At 52.0% G+C, this 23523-nt stretch overlaps 1 protein-coding gene across 2 annotated transcripts; it reads left to right on the top strand.

Annotated features, from left to right (window-relative positions):
• The first annotated feature begins 10523 nt into the window (after nucleotides 1-10523).
• On the top strand, nucleotides 10524-22689 carry LOC123843244 (DNA dC->dU-editing enzyme APOBEC-3H-like). Of its 2 annotated transcripts, none has more exons than XM_045872506.3 (8): nucleotides 10524-10679; nucleotides 11992-12145; nucleotides 13618-13897; nucleotides 14123-14234; nucleotides 20404-20560; nucleotides 21202-21469; nucleotides 21696-21811; nucleotides 22151-22689. In XM_045872506.3, exons 1-8 carry the CDS (start codon nucleotides 10654-10656, stop codon nucleotides 22196-22198), a joined length of 1161 nt encoding a protein of 386 aa, XP_045728462.1. In that variant the 5' UTR covers nucleotides 10524-10653; the 3' UTR covers nucleotides 22199-22689. The 2 variants fall into 2 exon arrangements, with proteins under 2 accessions (XP_045728462.1, XP_045728461.1); XM_045872505.3 differs by having other exon boundaries at nucleotides 22148-22688.
• Nucleotides 22690-23523: the final 834 nt, after the last annotated feature.

Here is a 23523-nt window from a genome sequence, read left to right as displayed (position 1 = left end):
CTTCCTGAGGCCCAGCGCAAGTCCCCGGTCCCTCCTCACAGACTTCTGCTCCCCTGTCAGGGCCTATGGGGTGTCCCAGCCTCACACAGTGAGTGTAAGGGGCTGGGGAGAGGCATCATTGGGGTTGAGACAAGGGAGGGACGGAGAAGAAGGGCTAGAGCACCGTGGTCCAGCGGGCAGGAAGGGGCTCCGTCAGGGGAGGGCAGCACCCCAAAGGGGAGGAGCTGGGAGGGGCGAAGTGACCCAGAGAGCCGGTAGAAAGGAGAAGACAGGGGCACCGCAGGGGGTGGGGGGTGCCCAGAGCTGCCGTGGAGGGCGGGGCAGAAGGAGCCTAAGGTCGGGGTGCTGGGGGAGCAGGGCTGCCAGCCACGGAGAGCTGCCTCCAGGGGGTGGACTTCGGGGCTGTATCCCAGGAGACAGGAGGGGAGGGAGCTCAGCGCTGCCGTCTGCACCTGCCCCCCCATCCTGGCCCCTGCTCCCCAGCTCCCCTCCAGGCGCCTGTCTTCTCCTGCTGGGCTCCCGGGGCCCCAGTGGCAGCCTGCCCCCACACAGCACCTCCTGCGGCCTGCATGGCTCACTCCTGGGGGAAGAGAGAAGGGGGACAGACCCCACAGCTTCGGAGCCTGTGCGTCCTTCAGTGGACAAGAGCCGTGGCCTTCCCCGGACGGGGGCAGACGGGAGACCCCAGAAGCACGGTTCCCACTGGGGACCTGGACCGTACTGAGAGTAATAGGGACTGACCGGGGGCTGTGTGACCGGTCAGTGTCCAGGGCTTAGGACAAGGTTGGACATGGTTGTTCGTCCACACACGATGATGCTGGTGCAGAACAGAGGGGATGTCTCTGCTTCCGGGGATCCCTCAGTCCACAAATCCGCCCCTGTCCTGCCCGTTCTGGCCCCCTAGCTTGAGCAGCCAGGGGCTGGGAGGCCGTGCTGGGCGGGCAGCCAGAGTGGTTCAGTGGTAAGTATAGAGGTTTATGCAATTTTACAAGCAACATCCTAATCTCAGATGTGATTTCAAAAGCAAAAAGCAAGGGGCTCCTTTTTAGGGGAAGATGAAGTTATACAGGCTCCTACAGGAAACATTACTTTTGGGAAAGGAAACCCACTTGCCCTTTATTTTCACAGACGGTACTTTCCCGACAATCTAAATCACTCCCCTGTCACGTTATAAGCCCACCATTAACAGGCTTTCTCAATCGTTTATTTCAATAAAGCTTTAAATAGGACGCCATGCGGGCACCGAGTGCCCACACCCGACTTAAGAAATAGACACAAGACAGCCGACCTGGCCCCAGTGGCCCCCGTTTCCTGCTGGCCATAAGGTTCGGGAAAACCTGTCACCCCTGACTTCCAGCTCAGACTCCGGCGGGGCAAGGGAGTCAAGGGAGGAAGACAGACACAGCCCTGGGAGCAGGGCTGGCCTCTGGCCCGCAGGGGGTCCGCTGCCCCGCACCTGGAACCAGACTGTGCCCACACCTGCAGGCCTGCTTCCCAATGCCCCCCCCGCAGCATGTCATACTCGTTCCCCCAAGTCTGAAACATGTCATAAAAGGAATGCCTACTCTTCAAATCCTGGGAGGACGGCCTCCATATTCACAAGGACAAGTAATATCCAATATTCTATGTGGGGAGAAGCCTTGATTCGCTTGATCCGAACAATCCTCTAATGGAGCACATTGAGGTTCTTTCCAAATGTTCGGTATTCTCAAGAAAGCTGCGGTGCTGAGTTTTATAGATGCTCTGGCATTTTGGACAGGTGGTTGGAGGAAATGCCCAAAGACTGGATGCTGAAGCTTCGGTGCGCTTGGACAGACTTCCCTGTGACAACCTGCTTGGAGCTCCTCTCCCAGCGGAGGCTGTGAGAGGCGCCTGGGGACACCCCCGCCCCAGGCCCTCCTGCGTCTGGGGTGTCCTGGCAGGGGAGGAACGGGACCAGCCGGCGGCCTGGGAGCAGATCAGCCCCAAACCAAGCCTGGCCACTCTTCTGGAACAAAATCCCTGTGTTCCTGAGCTCGCATCACTCTGGAGCAAGGCCCCACCTGCCACAGCTGGGCTCAGCAGAGTCACCCAGTTAGAGGGTCCCATGTTGGCCACCTAAAGCTGCTCCCCAAAGGAGAAGGGGTTCAGGTTGGGACCCGTGGGTCAGAGGCCACGGGCAGGGGAGAAGCCCAGTGGCCAGGGGGACAGAGGATCAGCGACCTGGGGCGGGGGCCCTGGGGACAGTCATCACACATAGGGGGCCTGAGGGAGGGAGCAGGCAGCCTCTGGGTCTCAGGGTGACCATGTCCCCAACTCCCACAGACAAAAGCGTGAGATGTGCCCACAAGCACCAGCTGAATTCAGGGCTGGGCTGCCCAGGGCCCACCAGCAAAGGCCACAAAAGCTTCCCGGGCTGGTCCCAGTGGTTGGAGACACAGAGACAAAAAAGCACCTGCCTGGACCCCAGAAAGCCCTCTGTCCCTATTTTTCCTGCCTCCAGTAGCCAGATGCCCCCGGAAGACTTTGTCTTTCTCGGACACGGGGCGGGTGGCCCAAGGCTTACCTATGTTACCATCTGGTGCAACTGGCCAGTGATGCCCGTCTGGCTTCACAACCATGTTCTTCACAGGCAGGCCCCGGGCAGGGACGTGCAGGGAGAGAAGTGCAGCTGTCGGAGGGCTCTTCTCAACCACACACCTGTCCTCCCAGCATGTGTAGCGCAGAGGGGCTGGTGGCGTGGCGGTGGGCGGGGACGACAAAGATGGACACCCCATCCTGAGTCGTCCCCTCGGCTGGCGGGGCCAAGTCCAGACTGCGGGGTATGCGGGCGGATAGAGCGGGGTCTGTGGGATGGAGAGGTGAGGTCACCGGGTCCTCCCCTGTCTGCTCCAGACTGCGGTCTCCTCGAGGGCAGGACGGTGCCTGGCCCATCCTTGCATCCCAGGTTCCCGCCGGGGTGGGACCCCGAGTCCGGGCTCCTGGGTGCTGTTGAATGGCTGGGGGACACAGTGAAGGACTGACCTAGCCTTGCCTTCCCCGTGGGCGGGAATCTCGCCATGTGGAAATGTGGCCCACATGCTTGGAGAACATTCTGGGGGGAAACTGGAAGCACACAGGGGCTGCCGGGTCCCATGGTACATTTCCCGGAGCCCTGGTTCTGAATGTGCCCAGAAGGTCTAGGTTCCTGACCTGAGCACAGAGACCCCTGCCTGAGGACTTTGTAGCTCGGACCCCACCACAGGTCATCCCCACAGATGGGCAGGAGCTGGGAGCCGGCACGGGGTGGGGGGGCTTCCGGGGATCAGCGGCCAGGCAGGGGTGGTGGGAGTGCCCAGCCAGCCCCCAGAGGGAGGATTCTGGCCTGTGGTGAGTGTGGGGGCAGAGTCCGGGGTAGATGAGACGGGGGACAATTTCAGCGCCCTGGGAGGGCGAGGAAGCAGACAGGGGGCATGTGCGGGTGGGCGGCCTCTGCTTCCTGCAGGGAAGCTGCCTGTCTCCTCTCCCACCACAGAGTTCACAGGATGCTGGGAGGACTCAGGGACCCCAGGGAGGCCTGGTGCGGCCTGTGAGCCCTGGTGTGGCCTGCACCCAGGTGCTGGAAGGGTCCTGCGGTGGGACGCCCTTGGCCCCTCTCTTTCCCATGTCCCCCCTCACTGGCCCTTCCTCCCCTTGGGGGAGATCCTCCTTTCTCCCCCAGGTTCCTGCTGCCTCTTTCCAGTCCCTGTGCTCACTTCAACTTAGCTCTGTTGTCCCTGGTCAGTCCCCTGTCCTTCTGTCCCTCCCTTCCTCCTTCTGTGTCTCCCTCCCTCTCTCCCTGTCTTCTTCCATTTTTCTTTTCTTGGATCCTTTGCTTCTCTCCATCTGCCCAGAGTGCTTATCTTCCTCTCTGATCCTGATTCTTTTCTCCCACTCCACTTTTCTCCTCTTCTCCCTCATGGTTGCCTCTCTCCTTCCCTTGGAGCTTCACCTCTGACTACTAGATTTCATTTTTCTTTGTCTCTGTTAGATCCAGCATGAATTAAGACATTTAGTTTCTCTCTGGGACTTTCCTCTCCAAGATGCCCTGGCATGAGTCACCTCGCATGACCACGGCCTGAAAAAGCACTTCTTTGAGATGCCACCTTGGACCCTGAGCCATGTCCCTGGATCCCCACAGACTGCTGACGCCCCACTATGTCCCTGTGTCTGGGTGTCTTTCTGGGCTCCTCAGTAGAATTTGGAGTCTGTCTTTTCATCCTTGCTCTTTTACAGCAGGAAACGGCATCCTTTGCTCCTTCACGTTGATGTCCAGCTGCTATTGGAGTAGCTGCCACGGCCCACTTGCCCTCTGATGCCCAGCTCAGTACGTCTTGGGAAAGAGCATGTATCTGTCAAGACAATGGATGGAGGCTCTGTTCCACCCCACTGCTCGCTCAGTTCTTGGCTCAGCAACTCTGGTCACAGGCTGTGCCCTTGCCTTTCAACTGGGCCCCATCAAAGGAGGACCCCTTAAAATAGTCATGGGGTATATTAGTTACCACAATAACAAAAGCTATTGGGAGCCCATTCTTGTATATTCTTAAAAAAAAAATTTTAATAGTGTTGGCATCTACTAAAACACCTAAGCAATTTGTAATCGGTAGAGTGAGAAAGAAAATCTCTTCTCCCATGCCTCCTGGCCATCCTATTCAGGCCTTCAGGAGTGTCCTGTTTCTTGTGGTTGTAGATCATCAGTTCTCCTGGCTGCAGGATATTCCATCCAGTGAGCACACAGCACTTCCTTTATCAGCTCTGCTGACATGGGCACTGGCTGCAGGCAGGTGACTGTGGCAGAGCTCAGGAGGCCATAAAGGGCATAAGAGGAACTGAGGTCATCCGAGCCCAGCTTCACCAGGGCGATGTTCTTTCCCCAGAACATCCCTCATCGACTCATTCAGTTAGTCTCTTCAGTGTTTTCCAATCGGATATGGGCTCTGGTGTTGGTCCTAGTGTGTATTCCCTGATTACCAGGGAGGAGATGGGGTAAGGTCTTCGTTTTAGACTCTTTTCAAGGGAAATCCTATCCACCTTCCCCCTCTCCCTTTATTTTTCTAAGATTTGGCCCTACCAGACTTCTATTGGCTTTCCTGCTAACTAATGATGTTTCACAGCCTCATTCTAAAAAATCTGCAAATCTTCATAAATACAGAATAATGTAAGATAGGGATGAAATTGTCCCTCCCTGCCACCACAACAATTGAGGGAGAGAGATCTTGCTGTGTCATAAAACTAGTTCAAAGAATCTGAATGTAAGATTAAAATCTTACACTCACAGAACATCAGTCTTGATTTTCTGTGTTATTGTATAAACACCAGCAGCTATTACCCAGCAGTATAGAGTAGTGGCTGGAGGAGGGACTCTGGAAGCCAGCTGCCTGAGTTCCAATCCTGCCCTTACCGCTTGCTGGATTATGACATCTGGCAAGTTCTCTAGCCAAATTATAGGCATATAAATTGGAGGTAATAATACAACTTTTACCTAGATGTTTGTGAGGCTTAAATGAATTTGTTGATATTTATATCTACATATATTATGAAGAGTGCCTGACCTATAGTAAACTTGATAGGAGGGTTTGCTGTTACCTATTACTAAAAATCTGTCTCTGAAAGCAGCACTAAACATCATCTTGCAAAAGTGTCAGATCCATACACTGAAAACTACAAAACATTACTAAGAAAAAGCAAAGAAGATGTTAAAAAAAAAAAAAAAAAAGGAGAGATATACCATGTTCGTGGATCAGAAGGCTCCATATTGTTAAAATGTCAATTCTGTAGATTCCATGTAATCCCAAAGGCATTTTCAGGGTTCTGCCCCCTTGCGGCAGCTCTGATGCATGGACTTGGCCAGGCTGAACTGTATTTGCCCGAATTCCCCTTAACAGTAGTCTTAGATAGAGGTGGACCACAAGAGAGTTCAGTTTGGCCAATTGAGTGGGACGCTGTGAAGAAGCAACCTTTTCTAACAGGAGCCCATGTTGAGGTGCTGACTTGACTCACCTCCTTAGTGTGAAACCACAGCTGTAAGAACCTCCCTCACATCCTCCTTGAGCTTCTCCCACCCTGGAGGGGGGTGTGTTTGCTAGCCCTGTGGCAGAGGAAGTGTTAAGAAAGAAAAAAACAAACACAAAATGGAGTTGGTTGCTCCCCGTGACATCAAGCCAAGACTCAATTGCAAGCTCAATCTATCCTAAGAATGTGACCTTTTAACAGTCAATCTGAAATTTTGTAATCAGCACTAGTGAGGTCATCTGCTTGATAAAAACCCTACTGGTCCCTTCTCCCCAAAAAGAGGATGTCCTGGCCTGAAACAACCCTTTCTTTTGTTTTGCTAACAACTTCCTTTCTCCACCCTCTACCTATGAAAACCTCCACTGGTACAATGCCTCAGAGTATCTCTACTTGCTAGGTGGGATGCTGCCCAATTCTTGAAGCATTTAATGAATCCAATTAGATCTTCAAATTTACTCAATTGAGGTTTGTTTTTAACAGGGCCCCACAAGACACCTAGACCACTAAAGTCAGGGGCAAGAACAAGGACATGGGTTTCTGCCCATCCTCACAAGGTCTAGAGCTCATCCTTTAGGCTCCAGTTTGTCCTTGCTCTCCCACACCCTACATCCGCCGTCCCATCACAAAGTGTTTGTCCCATGGACTTCATAAAGACAACACCTTATAGACACTGCTTAACCTGCCCCTACAATGGCATAGGGTCAGAGTCCCATAAGAAGTCCTTGTATGTTCCATATGATCCAGCAATCCCCCCTCTGGGTATATAGAGCAAGATAGCTCTGTAGAGAGCAAGATAGAGTCACTCATGTCAAGCAGTGACTCATGTCAAGTGGTGATGTAAGTAGCCAAGGGTGTTGCAGGTAAGACCAAATATCCCCGAAACCAGCACAGGCTGACAACCCCCAGCACTGATAACCAGCAGATCAAAGTGCAAAGGCTGATTAAACTCCAAAGGAGTTTTAAAAGGAACTGTAGCAAACTGTCCATCTCTCCAGATGCTGATCCTTTTATATCTGGCCTCATCAAAAAGGCAAATGTGGCCGAAGGTTCTGCCCAGTTGATCTCTGAACATAACACAGATCCTCCACTGTTTGACCATAATAAGCAGCAAGTGCCAAGAGCTGACCTTGACTGGATGGAGGCCTCGTCTCAACTGTGTGCCCCCAGACTGACTTCGAGTTTGGTTCATTAACTTCTTAACCCTTGTATCTTGTTTGTTGTGTGACCCTGTCTTGTGCTTTGCTTGGTGTGACATGTATAAAGCCAAGTCAAATGCATATGAAATGTCATTGAGTTTGGAATCCTGAACTTGCTTTACAATTACGTTAACCTTGCTTTATGGCTGACTAAAGCTGGCGTTGCGGGAAGACGACTCGTGTGTGCACCTGCCTAGTGTCCTTGTGACAAAATCCAAAGGAAACGAAATCAGTATTTTGAAGAGATATTTGCAACTCTATGTTCATTGCAGCATTATTCACAATAGCCAGGATGTGGAAACAACTTACATGTCCAACTGACTGATGAGTAGAGAAAGAAGATGTGGGAGATTATATATATATGAAAAAAAAATATATGAAAAATATATGTATATATATGAAAAAGGAATAACAAAAACATTAAAATCAAAACCTAGTACTTTGAAAAAAACAAGAGAGAAAGCAAAAATAAACTAAATTATGAGTAAAAAATGGGGTCATTTTTTTTTTTTAAAGATTTTGAAGTAATCGCTATACTCAATATGGAGCTCAAATTCATGACCCTGAGATCAAGAGTCACATGTTCCACCGATTGAGTCAGCCAGGTGCCCCTGGGGTTGTCTTTTGTAGAAGTGTAGAAAGTCAGAAGAGAATACTATGAACACACACCAATCACTTTGAAAATGAGATGGAATGGACAACCTTCCAGAAAAAATATGATAAAAATGATACCAAAAGAAATACAACCCATGGGTTAACTATAAGCCGTTAAAGAAATGCAATTTTTACTTAAAATGACCACATAAACAACCATATCAAATTACCAGCTCCAGAGGTTTTATGATAAGTTCAATCAACCGTGTAAGGATCATAATTGAACTTTCCTTGGAAACTGGAAAAAAGTTAAACTCCCCAACTGATTTTGGGCCGGTATAATAATCTTGATTTAAAACTAAATAAGAAGAGGGCACCTGGCTGGCTCAGTCAGTGGAGCATGTGACTCTTGGTCTTAGGGTTGTGGGTTCGAGCCCCATGTTGGGTGTAGAGATTACTTAAAAAAAAAAAACTGAATAAGAACATGAGTAAGGAAAATTATAGCCATATTTATTTATAAACATAGATACAAAAATCATAATTAAACTGTTAGCAAACAAATATTCAAGCCAAGAAAGATTTAGAGACTATAGGACTTCAACTATACTAAAAAAAAATTATTAAAAAAAAGATAAAGAACATGGAGGTTACAATTTTCTTTTTTTTTTCTTTTTTTTTTTTAAAGATTTTATTTATTTATTTGACAGAGAGAGACACAGAGAGAGAGGGAACACAAGCAGGGGGAGTGGGAGAGGGAGAAGCAGGCTTCCTGCTGAGCAGGGAGCCCAATGTGGGGCTCAAACCCAGGACCCCGGGATCATGACCTGAGCCAAAGGCAGACGCTTAACGACTGAGCCACCCAGGCGCCCTATAATTTTCTTTTCTTTTTAAAGATTTTATTTATTTTTATTGTGGGGAGGGGCAGAGAGAGAAGACTTCCTGGAGCCTGATGCAGAACTCGATCAGAGGACCCTGGGATCATGACCTGAGCTGAAGGCAGATGCTTAACCAATTGAGCCACCCAGGCGCCCTGGGACTTACAATTTTCTATTTCCTTCTTAGGAGAATTTCCCTTAAAATAGAAGGACAGAAGAGTCCACTTTATGACTGCTACTGTTCAACACTGTGCTATTGTCCAAGCCGGTGTCCCAGGAGCCACAATAAAGGACAAGAGCTGTGGGGATTGCAAAAGAACAGAAACTACTAGAAATAGTAAGCAAGTTCTCAGTGAGGCGGGTAGATCCAACTTCAATTTAGGAAAATTAATAGTGTTCCCAGATACTAGCAACAAACAAAAAGTACAAAGGTAAATGAAGGCTACAGTATCTCCCAAAAAGTTTACTAGAAGTGAACCTGACAAAATGTGCGAGACCTTTATGAAAAAGTGCAAGACTCACTGAAAACATAAAAAGAAGACCTATATAAACTGAGGTATATACCATGTTAATAGATAGAGACCTCAGTGCCACAAAATATCTATGCTTCCCAAAATTTCTCTCCCTCTCTTTTTCTTTCTCTCTAACAAAGGCAAGACAGTGCCCAAGGGGAACTACCTCCTTGACAGCATGGAAATGCCCCTGTCAATGCTGGGCCTTATAATAAAGGGTAAGGAAGCAGCCAAGGGAATTTGCACAGCCAAAGAGCCCAAGTTGGGGAGGCAACAGGAAGGACCCAGGGTCCATCACTCCTCTGTCAAGATTACTAACCCAGGGCAGAGGGTGAGGACTTCCCACAGTCTCCACCTGAGACACCAGCTTCAGGGACAGCTCTTCTAATTTGCATCACTATGAATCTACTTCTCAGCCAACATGTTTTTGCTTCTTTTATTCCCACCAGGAAATCCCCATCCCGCTAGGGGCAGCACTGGCCCAGCTACCAGCACTAACATTCTGGGCCTCCCGTGAGGTAGCAGGGAACACAGCCTCTGACCTCCGACCTCCAGAAAGGCAGCCACAGAGCCTGGAGATTCAGCTCCGGGTATAAGGCAACACTCACCCCTCATGCAGCAGTGTGACAGGGTCAGCCATCTTGTCCCTGAGTCAATGAAAGGAATCCTGTCAGCCACAACTGTTATGAGCTGAATGTTTGTGTTCCCCAAATTCATATGTTGAAGCCCTAAACCCCAGTGTGATGGTGTTTGGAAAGGGGGGCTTCTTTGGGGTGATTAGGTTTAGACGGTATCATGAGAGTGGGACCCCATGAGGGGATTAGCGTCCTAAGAAGAGGAAGAGAAACTAAAGCTGTCCCCTCCTTCTCCATCCTCCTCCTTCTCCATCTGTCCCTCTCCCCCTGGCTGTCAGATAAGGCTGAGGGGCCTTAGGCAGAGGACCCACCACAGAATTAGGAGCTCAAAGCACATCTGTGCCCTCACTGCTGTGGAATCAGGAGGAAACACCAGAGTCCTGACACGAGATCCACACTTCCTTTTCTCTTCCACTCATCCAGCAGACAGGTGTAGAGCAACACCTGGGTCCAGACTTGGGGGCACAGGGGTGATGAGGAAGAGGCTCACTCTGCTCCTCGCAGAGCCTGCCTCTCCCTGGAGCCAGCCTCCCGCCTGCCTCCGTCCTGCTCTCTTTAGCCAGGCTGTCCCAACCCCCTCTGGCATCCTACTTTCTCTTTCTCTGCAGTAACTCGGGTCCTGCTGCACCGAGGGCAGCTCTGCCCGCGTGGTTGGGGGTGGGGGTGCTCAGAGAAGGAGAGAAGGTGGGTCTGAGCCTAAGGAAGTGCAACCACCCGAGGGCCCTCCCACCCCTGAAGCCAAAGCAGGAAGGAGGTGGGGCCTCGGTGGAGGCGGCCTGGGAGGTCTCAGATCCCGCGGGGGGGCTTTCCTAAAGCAAAGCCGGTGAGAAGAATGGAGCCCTGGCGCCACCGCCCAAGGTACCCCTGCTCCTCTGTCCGCGCCACCCCCCCAACTGGGCCCCCTTCCGCGGCCCCTCTCTCCTGGTGGCCCTGCCCTTGTGTGCCTCTGTCCTTGGCCTCTTCCTCCTCCCTGTGGTCCTCCTTCCTTTCTCTTCCTCTCTGGGCTCCTTCTCTGCAGGACCCACTCCTGCCTGGGTCCTCACCCTATTCCGGGGATGCTCGCACTATTGCTTCTGAACACGCCCTTCCCGCACCTCCACCCAGCCCCTGGGTCCTCCAGGCCAACCTCTGGGTCTGAAAGTCTGTCGAGCCTGCCCCTCCCAGCCTGTGCCGGGTGATGCCACTCTCTGAGGCTTCTGGAAGTTTCTGTGCTCTCTTAGCGCTTAGAATTTAACTAAAGCATGAGCGAAGAAGTGGGTGGATTTAGTTTAAAGCACATTGATTGATTTTCTATAATTTTTACACCATTATAAACACGGTGTGAGGCTAGCTCTCGGAGGCAAGAAGAGAAGTCACCTATTGCAGGGCTCTCCCAATCTCGGGCAGACACGTAAATGCAGCCTGTTCTCAACCTTACCCCTAACCTTGGTGACCGAGCTTCAGGCTTCATGTTTGTACCACTGACCTGCAGCTGGGGGAAAGATGCCATGGTTGGGAGAAATGCACATATTTACAATGAAGTTGAGAAAAAGGCCCAGGCAGGACTGCAGGCTGCTGCCACTGCAGTCATGGGAGGTCCCTGCGGGAAATAGCCAGCCTGGGGAGCCGGGGCCCCATCACTCACTAGCCCTGGGCTTGCCCAGGCTGCTCTACCTCCTGCCCCCGATTCCTTCCCTCAACGGTGGGGTTGGCTCTCATGGGATCTGGGGAGGACTCTGTGAGTTCAGATATTTAAAGCACTTAGAATAGTAACCTGAACCTCTGAAGGTATGCATTAACCTGATACTTTTTTTTTTTTTTTAACGCATAGGTTAAAAAAATCAGGAACGAATTGAAGTGCAGTATTAGAAAAGCCGTTCTCTGGGGATGGAGGCTTCCTATTTCTCTTTGCAATTTTTCTAATGGGTTGGGGGATGAATGGGCAGGAAAACCAGCATGGCTGGAAGAAGCAGGCCCGCAGGGGCCCCTGCAGGAGAGGTCCCCCGTCCCTGCTGTCCCTAGCAGCACACCCCACCCCCCAACCGTCCAGCCTGGAAAAGCGGCAGACAATGCTCAGGGCCCTGGAGTGGGGGCAGGGCAGGGAGCCCCTGTGCCCAGGGGAGGCCACAGGCCAGGGACAACTCCAGAGAGTACTCTCCGCATTTTCGGTTTTCTGTCTTTTCGCCCCCAGAGACCCAATGGAGCGGATAAGTCCTAAAACCTTCTCCTTCCACTTCCAAAGTCTGCTCTACGCTTCCAGGCGGAACTTGTGCTACCTCTGCTTCCAAGTGGAAAGAGAGGGGGAGGGGCACCCCTCGTATGACTGGGGGGTCTTTCGAAACCAGGTAAGGCCTGTTTACAGGCAGGAGCTGAGTCAGTTGGGAAGGCAGAAAAGAATGGAATAAGATGCCAGGTGGGGGCTCTCCGTAGTGCACGCTCCTTCCCCAACATTGTCCTAAGTCTTTGGCCCAAGAGCTCCCTGCTTGGCCCTCCTGGAACCAGATACAGGATGCCGTTTGACGTAGCCTGTGGGCCTTGTTCAGAGAGTCCACCTGCATTCATCGCTGAGTCTTGTCATGGAGCTTGGCCTCTAGCAGGCTTTGATAAAAGAGCACGTCTAGAAAGTCAGGGCTGATTGGACACCAGAGCCTTTTCTGCCCTAGTAATGGTTCTGCCAGTCGAGTCCTCGGCCGTGGCCGCACCACTGACTCGTCCGGACCCAGGACCTGTGATCCCTCAGGAGAGAGCCCGCACCCCTCAAATGCCCGCCCCCGGCCTGCTCCCAGCCACAGCCCAGGTGTCCCTGGAAGGCTGCCATGGCACCCATGACCAGCTTCAGCGGTTGCTGGAGCCAGACCACCCTCCTGCAGCCCTGCCCCCTAACCACCTGCCACTCCTGAAAGATGTTCCACCACACCACACCCCTGCCATCTCCTCTCTCCTGACACTGCAGGCTTTTCAAAGCTTCTTTGCAGGAGAGAGCCGTTACGGGCTGGGTCAAGGGTACCCCAGTACTAACCCACAGAAACGTCATGGGAGTCACGTATGTCATTTAATGTTTTCTAGTACCCAGTGTTTAAAGAGTTAAGATAAACTGATGAACTTAGTATTGATAATGTATTGGGTAATATATCTAAGAGATTATTTCAAATTATAATTAATGTAAAAATTCTTCATGAGGTCATTTACATTCATCTTTTTTACTATGTCGTTGGAATGAGATGTGTATTTTACACTTGCCCCACTTCTTAATTCAGACAAGCCACATGTCAAGTGCTCTGGAGACAGGTGGGGCTAGTGGCTGTCCTGTGGGGCAGCATGGCTGTGTGGCCTTCCCCAGCAGACAGCACCCACGGAACCAGCCTGGACCCCAGAGAGCCTGGCCCGAGTCCAGTAGGATGCCTGCAGGATGGATGGATGGATAGGTGGATGGATGGACGGATGGACGGGTGGACGGATGGATGGATGGATGGATGGATGGATGGATGGATGGATGGATGGATAGGTGGATGGATGGATGGATGGATGGATGGATGGATGGATGGATGGACAGGTGGGTGGGTGGGTGGATGGATGGATGGATAAAAGGATGGATGGATGGATGGAGTTGATGTTGGAGTTGATGTTGATGACTGTGGGAAGGAATGGCTCAGTCAGAAGAGACAGTGTGGGGAGAGATGGAAAGGAGGGATAAATCAATGAACAACATACCTCTGTGACTCCTGCGCCCTCCCCCCTCCCCCCACGGCACCCAGCCCTGCCAAACTGCCTGCTCTGCCAGCCAAGAGTATCCCCTTCTCTTCTCCACCTCTCCCAGGTCTATCCCGAGGCTCCCTGCCACACAGAACTCTGCTTCCTCTCTTGGTTCTATGACCAGAATCTGTCCCCTGACGAGCATTACCATGTCACCTGGTTCTTATCCTGGAGCCCCTGCCCCACCTGTGCAGAGGAGGTGGTCAGATTCCTGAGGGAATACAGGAATGTGACGCTGAGCATCTCCACCGCCCGCCTCTACTACTTCTGGCTCCCAGATTATCAGGATGGGCTTCACAAGCTATGGTCTGCAGGAGTCCACCTGGACATCATGTCCTTTGAAGGTGAGAGCAGAAGGAGCTGGGGACAGGACTGTGGGAGGGAATAGGACTGGGGTGGGGGGGGCGGGGTTGGTGAAGGATCTAGACTATCCCTAGGGAGAGTGAGTGGGAAGAGATCCTGGGAAACTGAGGCAGGACTGGTGGCGCCTGGCAGGGAGGGTACGGGAGGGTCAGGAGAAGAAGGCGTCCCAGGGCCCATCTGACTGCCCTCTTCCCTCTTTATCTTAGATTATGAATACTGTTGGGACAACTTTGTGGACCACAGGGGGATGCGCTTCCAGAGTCGGAATCTATTAAAAGATAATGATTTGCTGGCCACAGAGCTTGAGAATATTCTTAGGTGAGGGCATCCTCAGCCTCCTGGCCTCTCCCTGCTGCTGCGCCCCCTCCTGGGCTCCAGCCACCTTCACCGCCCACCCCAGTCCCTCAGGCCCCCCCACTTTCCTCCTGCGCATCCTCCCTCCTTCCTCAAGACTTCCCTCTCCCCCATGAAGGGGCCCCCACCTGGTTCCTTCCATCTCACCACATTAACCAAATCTCGTTAATAAACTGAAGGTATATGGGCACGAATATGTCTAAGTGTGCAAACCAGAAGTGTGAGAAACATCCTTCCCGAGGATGTGACTTCTCAGAGAACCAGGGTCCTTGTACTGCTACTCCAGGATGCAGCGGTCTGTCCTCTGGGCTCGCTGCGGGGAGCCCCTGGTGTCCCTCTGCGTGTCCCGGTCTCCCCTTCTCATAACATCAGGCAGATTGGATTCGGGCCCCTCCTAAAGGGCCTCATTTTAACAGCCATCTTTTTAAAGTCTGTACCTAAAATATAGTCACATTCTGAGGCACTAGGGTTGAGACTTTAGCAGATGGATTTGGGGGGCACACGGTTCAGCCCAGACAATGACCCAGGGCCTTCTTGAGCTGAAGGCGCGGGGCAAAACCAGGATCCTTATTCTGCGTATCTGTCTCCTGGGTTATGCCTGAGCTGTCCCCACCCCCACCCCCACCCCCCCGCCCAACCTGCTTCCCTTCCAATCCTTGCTGCCCTGGACCCCTCCCCCCCACCGCCACCGCCTCCCACCCCGGTCACCATCACACCTGCCCTCACTCCCATGTCCCTTATCCCCTTCCCACATTGCTGCCAGAGGGGAAGCTCTGGGCAGGTTGCAGCCTGGAGATAGCAACGGAGAGTGAGTTTACATTTAAATATGTTTTGGGTTTTTTTTTTAATGTAGGATTGGTTATGGGAGCACTGAGATCATCAGAACTTTTCCAAAAAAGCAGAATCAAAAGTGGCAGGTGGCCAAGAATCAAGTCGGGGAGACAGGGAAGCGCGAGCCGTAGAGGTAAAACAGGGACCATCTGGTTCTTTGACCACAGAGCCGACGACCCCATGAACATACTGGGGGGAGGTCGGCGGCAGTGGTCCATGGGGTGGCCTGGACCAGGGCACGGTGAAAAGGAGCAAGAGGTCAGCCCTAGACGGTGGGATTCTAGGCAGGCAGAGGCAAAGGCAGAGGCAGGAGAAGCAAGAGGGCGGGTGTTCGGTTTGGAAGACATCCCTAAAATCATTGTGGAGAACGTGCCAGGTCCCATTCAGACCAGCTATTTCTCCCTCTGATCTTGGCTGGCTCGGTGTGAATTGTTGGTGGCCACAGACCCCTGGCCCTCCCCGCGGCTCCCTGTCTGTCCTGCTGCCTGGGGGCCAAGGGAAGAACGCAGAAGGGCTCGGGCTGCCCCCCGCCCAGTCTGCCCTGCTGCTCTCTCTGCCCTCGCAGCCTCACGCATGGAGGCACAGAGAGGCACGTGTGGACGGCACACCTCTCGACTGCCTGCGTCGTCGAAACGGGGCAAAGTGGCCTGCTCGAAATATCCCCTCCTTCTGGAGAAAAGAACCATGCAGAAGGCCAGTCTTAGAGATCCGTGGGGGCCTTCAGGACATTTCTCCTAAAACAGTCGCCATCCTGCTCTCGCACATCCCCGTTCTCTGCCCATCTCTGATGGCTAGCAAGAATTCAGCCTTCCTGCTTCTCTGGCCAGAGGCGTCTTAGCTGTCAATTTGGTCAACACCTGAGTACGCAGATCTGATCACTCTCTTGGAAGGGCCTGAGCCCAGGTTCTCATTCTGGAAACTTCTTCTTCAGGGGCCTCTGGATATGAGAATAGATGGGTGTGGAGGGGACGCCATTCCCTCAGATCCTCCAACTCTTGCCCGTGCTCTTGTTACCCCCTTGGGGCCATCCCAGGGCCTGTAGGGCAAAATGAGGTGTGTATGGCGGGGGCCACCAGCTGCGAGAAGTTCGGGGACTCGTATATGCATGCGGTCTGGACTGGGGATGGCAGGCGGCTGCTCTAAGACCTCCTCTGTAGAATTCAACTTTCCCCAGTTGCTCGTTGTTTTTCCATCCGGGGGTCTTGGTGGACATGTGACAAGGCAAGCGGATAGCTTTCAGGACGCACACTTCAAGTCCAGGTCCCTGATCCCTGATCTGGGAGGCCTTGTGGGGGCAGCAAGATCCCTCCTACTCATGGAACACTAAGGAAGTGGGAGGAGCCAGGTCGGTACCCCTGGAAGGCATTCCAGCTCTGCCATTGGTTTGCTGTGTGGCTCCAGAGAGTAGCTTAACCTCTCTGTGCTGGGACCTCATCGAAGGTGTCAGGATAATGATAGGCCCCTTCCAAAGCTACTGGGGGCTCTGGTAGAGGATGGAGTACAGGATCTGCTCAACACACCTGCCTTCTCCAGGGTTGGAGATGAAGATCTGACCTGTAGACCTCACTTTCCTGATGCCCAGAGCCCTGACAGGATATGAATGACTCCTAAGGGCAACACAGGGGTAATGAGGAAAGGGCTTACTCCACTCCTCGAGAGCCTGGCCCTCCCCAGAAGCCAGCCTCCATCCAGCTCTCTCCAGCCAAGCTCTCCCAACCCCCTCGGGCATATCCTACTTTCTCTTTCTCTTTGCAATAACTTGGTCCTGCTGCCCCACCCAGGGGCAGCTCTGCCCAGGGCGGGGCATCTCAGAGAAGGAGAGAAGGTGAGTCTGAGCCCAAGGAAGTGCAACCACCCGAGGGCCCTCCCACCCCTAAAGCCAAAGCAGGAAGGAGGTGGGGCATCCAGGGAGGCAGCCAGCAGCCCGGGGAGGTCACTCCAGATTGGGGCTTTCCCAAAGCAAGGCCAGCGAGAAGAATAGAGCCCTGGTGCCCCAGACAAAGGGCAGGGCTAGGACAAGCCAGCTGAGGAGAGGCAGCTGCATAGGAACTCCCAAGGTCAGGTAAGTCTGGAGGAAAGAAGGTGGGTGGGAGTCCACAGAAGCACAATCAAGCTAGGGCCTCCCACCCCAGCTTTTGTCTGGCAGGAAGAGGGTGGGTCCACCACTCAGACTACTGTGGGAGGACACTCACAGATACAGGGCTTTCCCAAGGCCAAGAGCAGCCTTGTGAGAGGGAAGTGGAGCTAGAGACCCAGGGCCCAGGCCAGGATGGGACGAGCCTGCCAAGGAGCGTGGGATGGGGCTGCAGGGACCAAGTACCACTGCTCGCTTGGCTCTCTGCCTCCTTCCTCCTCCCAGCCCCACTTCTCTCCCTCTCTGACACCTAATCATCCCATCCGCAGGGTCTGTTCCTGCCTCTGACCTGCAGGCCCGCCGGGGCAGGTGCCCATCCCCCCAACCCCCCACCCCAACCCCTGCTGCCTCCACATCCTGTCTCTGCCCCGTGGCCCTATCCCCTAGGCCCATCCCCTAGGCGTGGCCCCTGGGTCTTCCTAAAGCACTTTATTTAAGCTTAGTTGTAGACTTTAGTTATAGACTTTAGATTCAAGGATGATTGAGACAATTGTTGGAGTCAGCTATAAAAGCATATTTATACATTTTATTTTAAAGACTTGCACAATTTTGCAAAGAATGCTCTAATTTCTGTAACCGATCTGAGCAAGAGTTCATCTGCCTGATGCTCAGGAAGCCAATAAAGAACTGACACTGGGTTTCTGTGCTGAAGAGACAGGCTAGTTACTGGTGTGGTGCCACCCAGGAGAACTGGGAGCTGATGCTCAAAGGTCCTAAACTCCCCGATGGTTTGCAAGTAAGGGTGTTTAAGGGCAAAAATTCAGGGTTAGGGGTCCAGGCTCATGGGTTCTTCTGATTGATTGGGGATTAGGTAAACTTCAAGATTGATTAACTTGTCTTTCTGGTACCAGCCGGTCTGGTTTCATCCAGACTGTGGTCAGTGGTCCTACTGCTTCCCTGGTCCAGGTCTGAAGACCAGCTCAGCAGTGCACATCAGTGATGCTGCTTTGTTTGCAGAAGCCAAGCACCTCGTGGCTATGATGACCACATAGACAGTGTTCCCTGGGTAATGTTCATCATCTTAAGCAAAGCATCCTCTAAGTTCCCTCCGGCGTTTTCCTAGCAATCTTTAACTGCGGGCGGCTTTCTGCAGACTTAGTTCTGTGGATGGTTTCATTTCTGTTCTGTGGAGGGAAAAATCCTCTCCAAGACAAGAAGATACATTGCTGGGGCGCCTGGGTGGCTCAGATGGTTAAGCGTCTGCCTTCGGCTCAGGTCATGATCTCAGGGTCCTGGGATCGAGTCCCGCATCGGGCTCCCTGCTCAGTGCAGAGCCTGCTTCTCCCTCTCCCTCTGCTTGTGCTCTTCTGTCTATCTCTCTGTCAAATAAATAAATGAAATCTTAAAAAAAAAAAAAGATACATTGTTTCCCACAAAGACACTACCAAGTGTGAAAAATTAAATTAGTCTTTAAATGCTCCTTACGAGTTGTTTCTATCATCCCTCAATTTTAGCTATTCGAGGTCAAGCTTTAACATTTGTGCTACTAAGACCGTGCACTTGTCTAAGATTTGAAATAGTTCAGCCTTGAGTGTCTGGTTTACCAGGGACTGGGGAGTTTCCCAGGACGTGGGAACTTCAGTGCTAAAATTGGGAAGCCACGGGGCAGTTGGTTGTCCTAAGTGTGCTGTGAATGGATGTTTCTGTTCTAATCTTCATGCTGAGGGCAACCAGGGGCCCAGCAGCTTCGGGTGAGGTCACTGGCGGGTAATCCAAGGCCACCATCCAGAGATGGCTTTTTCAATGACAGTCATCAAAATGCACCTGAAGCTTTACTAATTAGCATAAGGGGTATCAGAGATGGGTTTCCATTGATGAAATTAGTGGCTTTGTTAATTAGCATAACAGATGACAGGAATGGTCTTTTGTTGATAGAATCCGTGGTGTTTCAACAAGTTGGCTGGAAATATGGGGAAAGTATTTCTGGCCTTGCAGGAACACGGTATCCCGTAGTCTGTGCCCTGAGGAATGACACCCTTGGCTTGATTCCCGTGTCCGGTTCCAAGCGTCTGTGGTCACCTGAGCCAGACTCAGTGGTCGGCCAGGTCACGTTAGCTTTGGGTGGAGTGTCCAGAAGGAGAGTGGGCTGGGGCGCCTGGGTGGCTCAGTCGTTAAGCGTCTGCCTTCAGCTCAGGTCATGATCCCAGGGTCCTGGGATCGAGTCCCACATCGGGCTCCCTCCTCAGGGGGAAGGCTGCTTCTCCCTCTCCCACTCCCGCTGCTTGTGTTCCTGCTCTCGCTATCTCTGTCTCTGTCAAATAAAAAAAAAAATCTTTAAAAAAAAAGAAGGAGAGTGGGCTGGGGCCCCATCAAGCTTTCTCAGCTCGTTCAGGCTGTTTGGCATCTGCTTGGTCAATAATGTCCACACGCAGTGGGGCTCTGCTGGTTAGAGCTCTCATGCACCTCTCTGGGGCAGGCAGGAGGGCTCCTAGTTCTGTCCACCTACTTGTATCTTTGCAGAGCTGGCAGCGTTTATCAAAAAGAATCCCATGCACGCATGCCCACATGAGCCAGGTCACTCTGTAACTGGAAAACAAGTAAGATACAAGATGGAATACTCTCTAGAGTATAATCACAACTGGGGGGAGGAAAAGCTATTTGACCTTTAGCCAAGGTCTCTGTCACAACGCTCCCTTGGTGACAACAGTTTTTCCTGTTCACCAGCCTCTCTGTGCTTTGTACAGACAGTTAAGATTGTGATGCCCACGCCTAAGCAAAGAGCAGAGAGTTAGAAGAATTACTAGTGCAGCCCCTCCATCCCCAAAGAGAAGGGTTGTGGCATGGGACATCAGGGTTGAGATGTCCGTGGGACCTGAACAGAGGGGTCTGGGGCACAGGACAAAGATGGGTGAGCCAAAAAGTTCTGATGTCAAGTTCTCAGGGTGGGGCCCCCCAGCCAGCCCAAGGAACCCCTCCTGCAATGACCTCCAGTGTGGGTATGGTGGGTGCTCCACCAGACCGGAGGTGGGGCTGTGTACAGGTGGGAGAGCTCACCCTCTTCCTTCCCCCTTCCCAGCCCTCCTGGACAACAAGGAAAGAGGAGAATGTCCCTTCCCCCCCCACCCCAGGGGCCCAAGTGGACCAAGGAGTTGGGTTCAGAAGGTGACAGAGCCTGGGGTAACACCAGAAGATGCTCTCTGCATCTTTGGTTTTCTTCCCCTTGCGCAGAACCACAATGAATCCACTACAACGAGAAATATTCTTCTATCAGTTCGGCAACCAACCCCGGGCCCCAAAGCCCTACCACCGGAGGACGACCTACTTGTGCTACCAGCTGAAGCCACATGAAGGCCCCATAATTGCCAGAGTCTGCCTTCAAAACAAGGTGCCAGGCGGGCTGTCTGGAGATAGGGCCGGGGGGGGGGAAGTACCAAGGCTTAACTGGGTCTGTTAGCCCTGCTTCCTGGGAACTCTCCATGGTTTTCCATGGTTTTCTCGTCCCTGGGCCTCTGCAGAAGCTCTTCCCTCCAGCAGAACGCTCTTCCGGCCCCTCTTTGAGAATATAATATTTATTTGTCCTCCGGATGTCACTTCAGTCGCTGCTTCTGAGAAGCCAAGTGGTCTTCCAAGGACTGAGCGCTCAACCCCACCTCCAAGAACTCCCTCATACACCTACCCTCTGCTTTTCTGCCCCCCCTTCCCACCTGCCCCATCCTGCCTCCCTCCCATTCTGACCTGCTCCTTGGGAACCCCACGTTCTAACATCTCCTGATGTCCAAAAGGCAAGGTCTGTCGAACATCTGGGAATGGTGCCATGGGGGTGTCTGTCTGCCAACCCGTCTCCTCCCAGGGGGTTGGGTCTGATTCAGATCAAGCTGCAGATGATTTGGGGTGCTGAATCAATGGATGAGTGGGAGAAGGAAGGAAGGTTCTTTCCCCATCTTACGCAAGTTCACAGGGCAGAGCCCCTTATCCCCAGTGGTGCCCTCAGTATGTGACCTTTCTTCTGTCTGGGACCCTCCCTAGAAGAAGCGCCATGCAGAAATTCGCTTTATTGACAATATCAAGGCACTACGACTGGACACATCCCAGAGATTCGAAATCACCTGCTATGTCACGTGGAGCCCCTGCCCCACCTGTGCGAAGGAACTGGTTGCGTTTGTCAGAGACCACCGCCACATCAGCCTGCGGCTCTTTGCCTCCCGCCTGTATTTCCACTGGCGCAGGGAGAATAAGAAGGGGCTGAAGCATCTGCACGCATCCAGGATCCCAGTGGCTGTCATGAGCTCCCTGGGTAGGGAGAGGGCAGAGCTGTCAGGGGATGGGAGGGTTTGCAGCTCCAAGAGAGAAAAGCCACTGGGGGAGGGGGGGTTCCTGGACCAAAAGGTGGTGGCCCAGCTGAGGCCCAAGCTGTGACACCACCAGGAAGGGCAAAGGAAGGAGGGGTCCTTGGAATTGCAGGGTGCACGCTTGTGGCTTTGCTGCCACTGGGGCCTGACTGCCTTCCCTCTTCATCTCAGAGTTTGAGGACTGCTGGAAGGAGTTTGTGGACAACCAGGGCAAGCCTTTCCAGCCCTGGAACAAGCTGGAACAGTACAGTGAAAGCATAACCCGTCGGCTCCGGAAGATCCTTGAGGTGAGAAGCTGTCCTGACGCAGGCGGCTGCCCCCCCTCCCCTGTGCCCCCTCATCCCAGCTCCAGCGCCCCCTTGTCTCTGTCCCTCCTCTCCTTGCTCTCTGTCCCCACTGTCCCCCTACACCTTTCTCTTTTCTCCCAACACCCTTCCCGTCACCCCAACAGGGGCTCCCAGTTCCTTCCTTGTCTCCCTTTTCTTAGGATCTTGTCTGTTTTCTGGTTCCCTCAAGACCTCCCTGGCCTTCTTTGACCCGGCTCTTCATGTCCCCTCTCCTTTGCTTGTTCCCCGCACCGTTGGCTGCCAATAACACTTCTAATTATTCTCTTTCTCTCTCAGCAGCCACAGAATGATTTAGAGAATGAATTCAGAAATTTGCAACTTCAATGACCATCAACCCCCTACCCCGTTCCTGGAGCATCTTGATGCTTCATAAACTGCTGACTTTTAGGAGCAACTTGTGAGTTCCACAGGCATACCTGAGCCTCCCCCGAGTCCAGAAAACCTTCCTTGCCTCCTTCATTCTTTTGTTTCTTTTTTTTTCTTAAATAAGTAGGTATATATTTTTATAACTGAAAAGATAAAAATAATTTTTAAGTCTGTAAAACTTGGGTTATTTTCTAAAAGGGAGATCAGGACTTTCCCTCATAAAAAATGAGTATAAAGGACTTTTTATCCTACTGCACCAAGAAAAAAATGTATTTGAGAATTCCCTCTAAAGTCTAGAATAGTTGGATCATTTTATCATCCCAATATTCTCTGTTCCTTCTGAGTATCTACTGTGTGTCCAAATAAATAAGATAAAACTGTTGAGTGCATGCAGTTGCTCACTGAATTGCTTGGGGGGATAAATAAAACCAGTTGGACAGTGTTATTCGGTGTTCTTCATTGAAGCAATAAGCACCAACTCCAGCCAATTAAAACAAGAAAAAAAATTTGTTAAAAAGATGTTGGGTGGCTCCTTGAAGCTCTAGGAAAGAGGGAGAGCTAGATTTGGAGGCTTCCAAGCCAGGAAGGAGCCCCCAAACTATGCTGCAGAGCTGGTCTGATGAAGGTGGCGCTGCCCATGGCAGCGTGCACCCCGCATATCAGCCACACTTGGAAGCTGGACGCTGACCTGGAGCCCCTGCCTTGGCTGCCTCTATTGCCAACACCCCCACCCAGAATGGAGAAAAGAGAATAAGAAAGGAGTGACAATAAATAATGAACACAGCAGGGGCACGGATGGCTCAGTCTGTTGAGCGTCAGACTCTTGATTTCCACTCAGGTCATGATCTCAGGGCCATGAGATCAAGCCCCGAGACAGGCTCTGCGCTGGGCGTGGAGCCTGATTAAAATTCTCTCTCTCTCCCTCTCCCTCTGCCCCTCCCCGCCACCCCCCACCCCACTCACGCATGCACACACTCTCTCTCAAAAAAAAAATGAACATGGTATAAGATGAAAAGAGTAAAATCAAGGGTATTACACTAAATATGAACAGAACAAATTCTTCCATGCTATTTCCAAGAAGCACTCTTAAAAAAAAAAACAAAGGAAACAGATTGAAAATAAAAGGGTTAAACAAAGATACCAGGCAAATCAAAATTTAAGGAGAAAGCGACAGTGAAACTATCACACAAGGTACACTTTAATGAATCAAACAGGTTAAAGAGGGACTTAGCATAATGGCACAAAGGAACAATGAAAGAATAAAATAATCATAAACTTGTATGTGC

The sequence above is a fragment of the Mirounga angustirostris genome, unplaced genomic scaffold (genome assembly GCF_029215605.1).
Source record: "Mirounga angustirostris isolate CCGP_5_RB_7025 unplaced genomic scaffold, mMirAng1.0.hap1 SCAF_5, whole genome shotgun sequence".
Classification (NCBI taxonomy): Eukaryota; Metazoa; Chordata; class Mammalia; order Carnivora; family Phocidae; genus Mirounga; species Mirounga angustirostris.
Note: the sequence above shows the minus strand (reverse complement) of the source record. Positions and strands in the feature narration are given on the sequence as shown.

Bases quoted from the DNA above. Each gene is read 5' to 3' on its own strand.
- LOC123843244 (XM_045872505.3), top strand. From the start codon at position 10,654: ATGGAGCCCTGGCGCCACCGCCCAAG. The intron at 10,680-11,991 runs GTACCCCTGCTC...TTTCGCCCCCAG, and splicing joins CCCTGGCGCCACCGCCCAAG to AGACCCAATGGAGCGGATAA. The intron at 13,898-14,122 runs GTGAGAGCAGAA...TCTTTATCTTAG, and splicing joins GGACATCATGTCCTTTGAAG to ATTATGAATACTGTTGGGAC.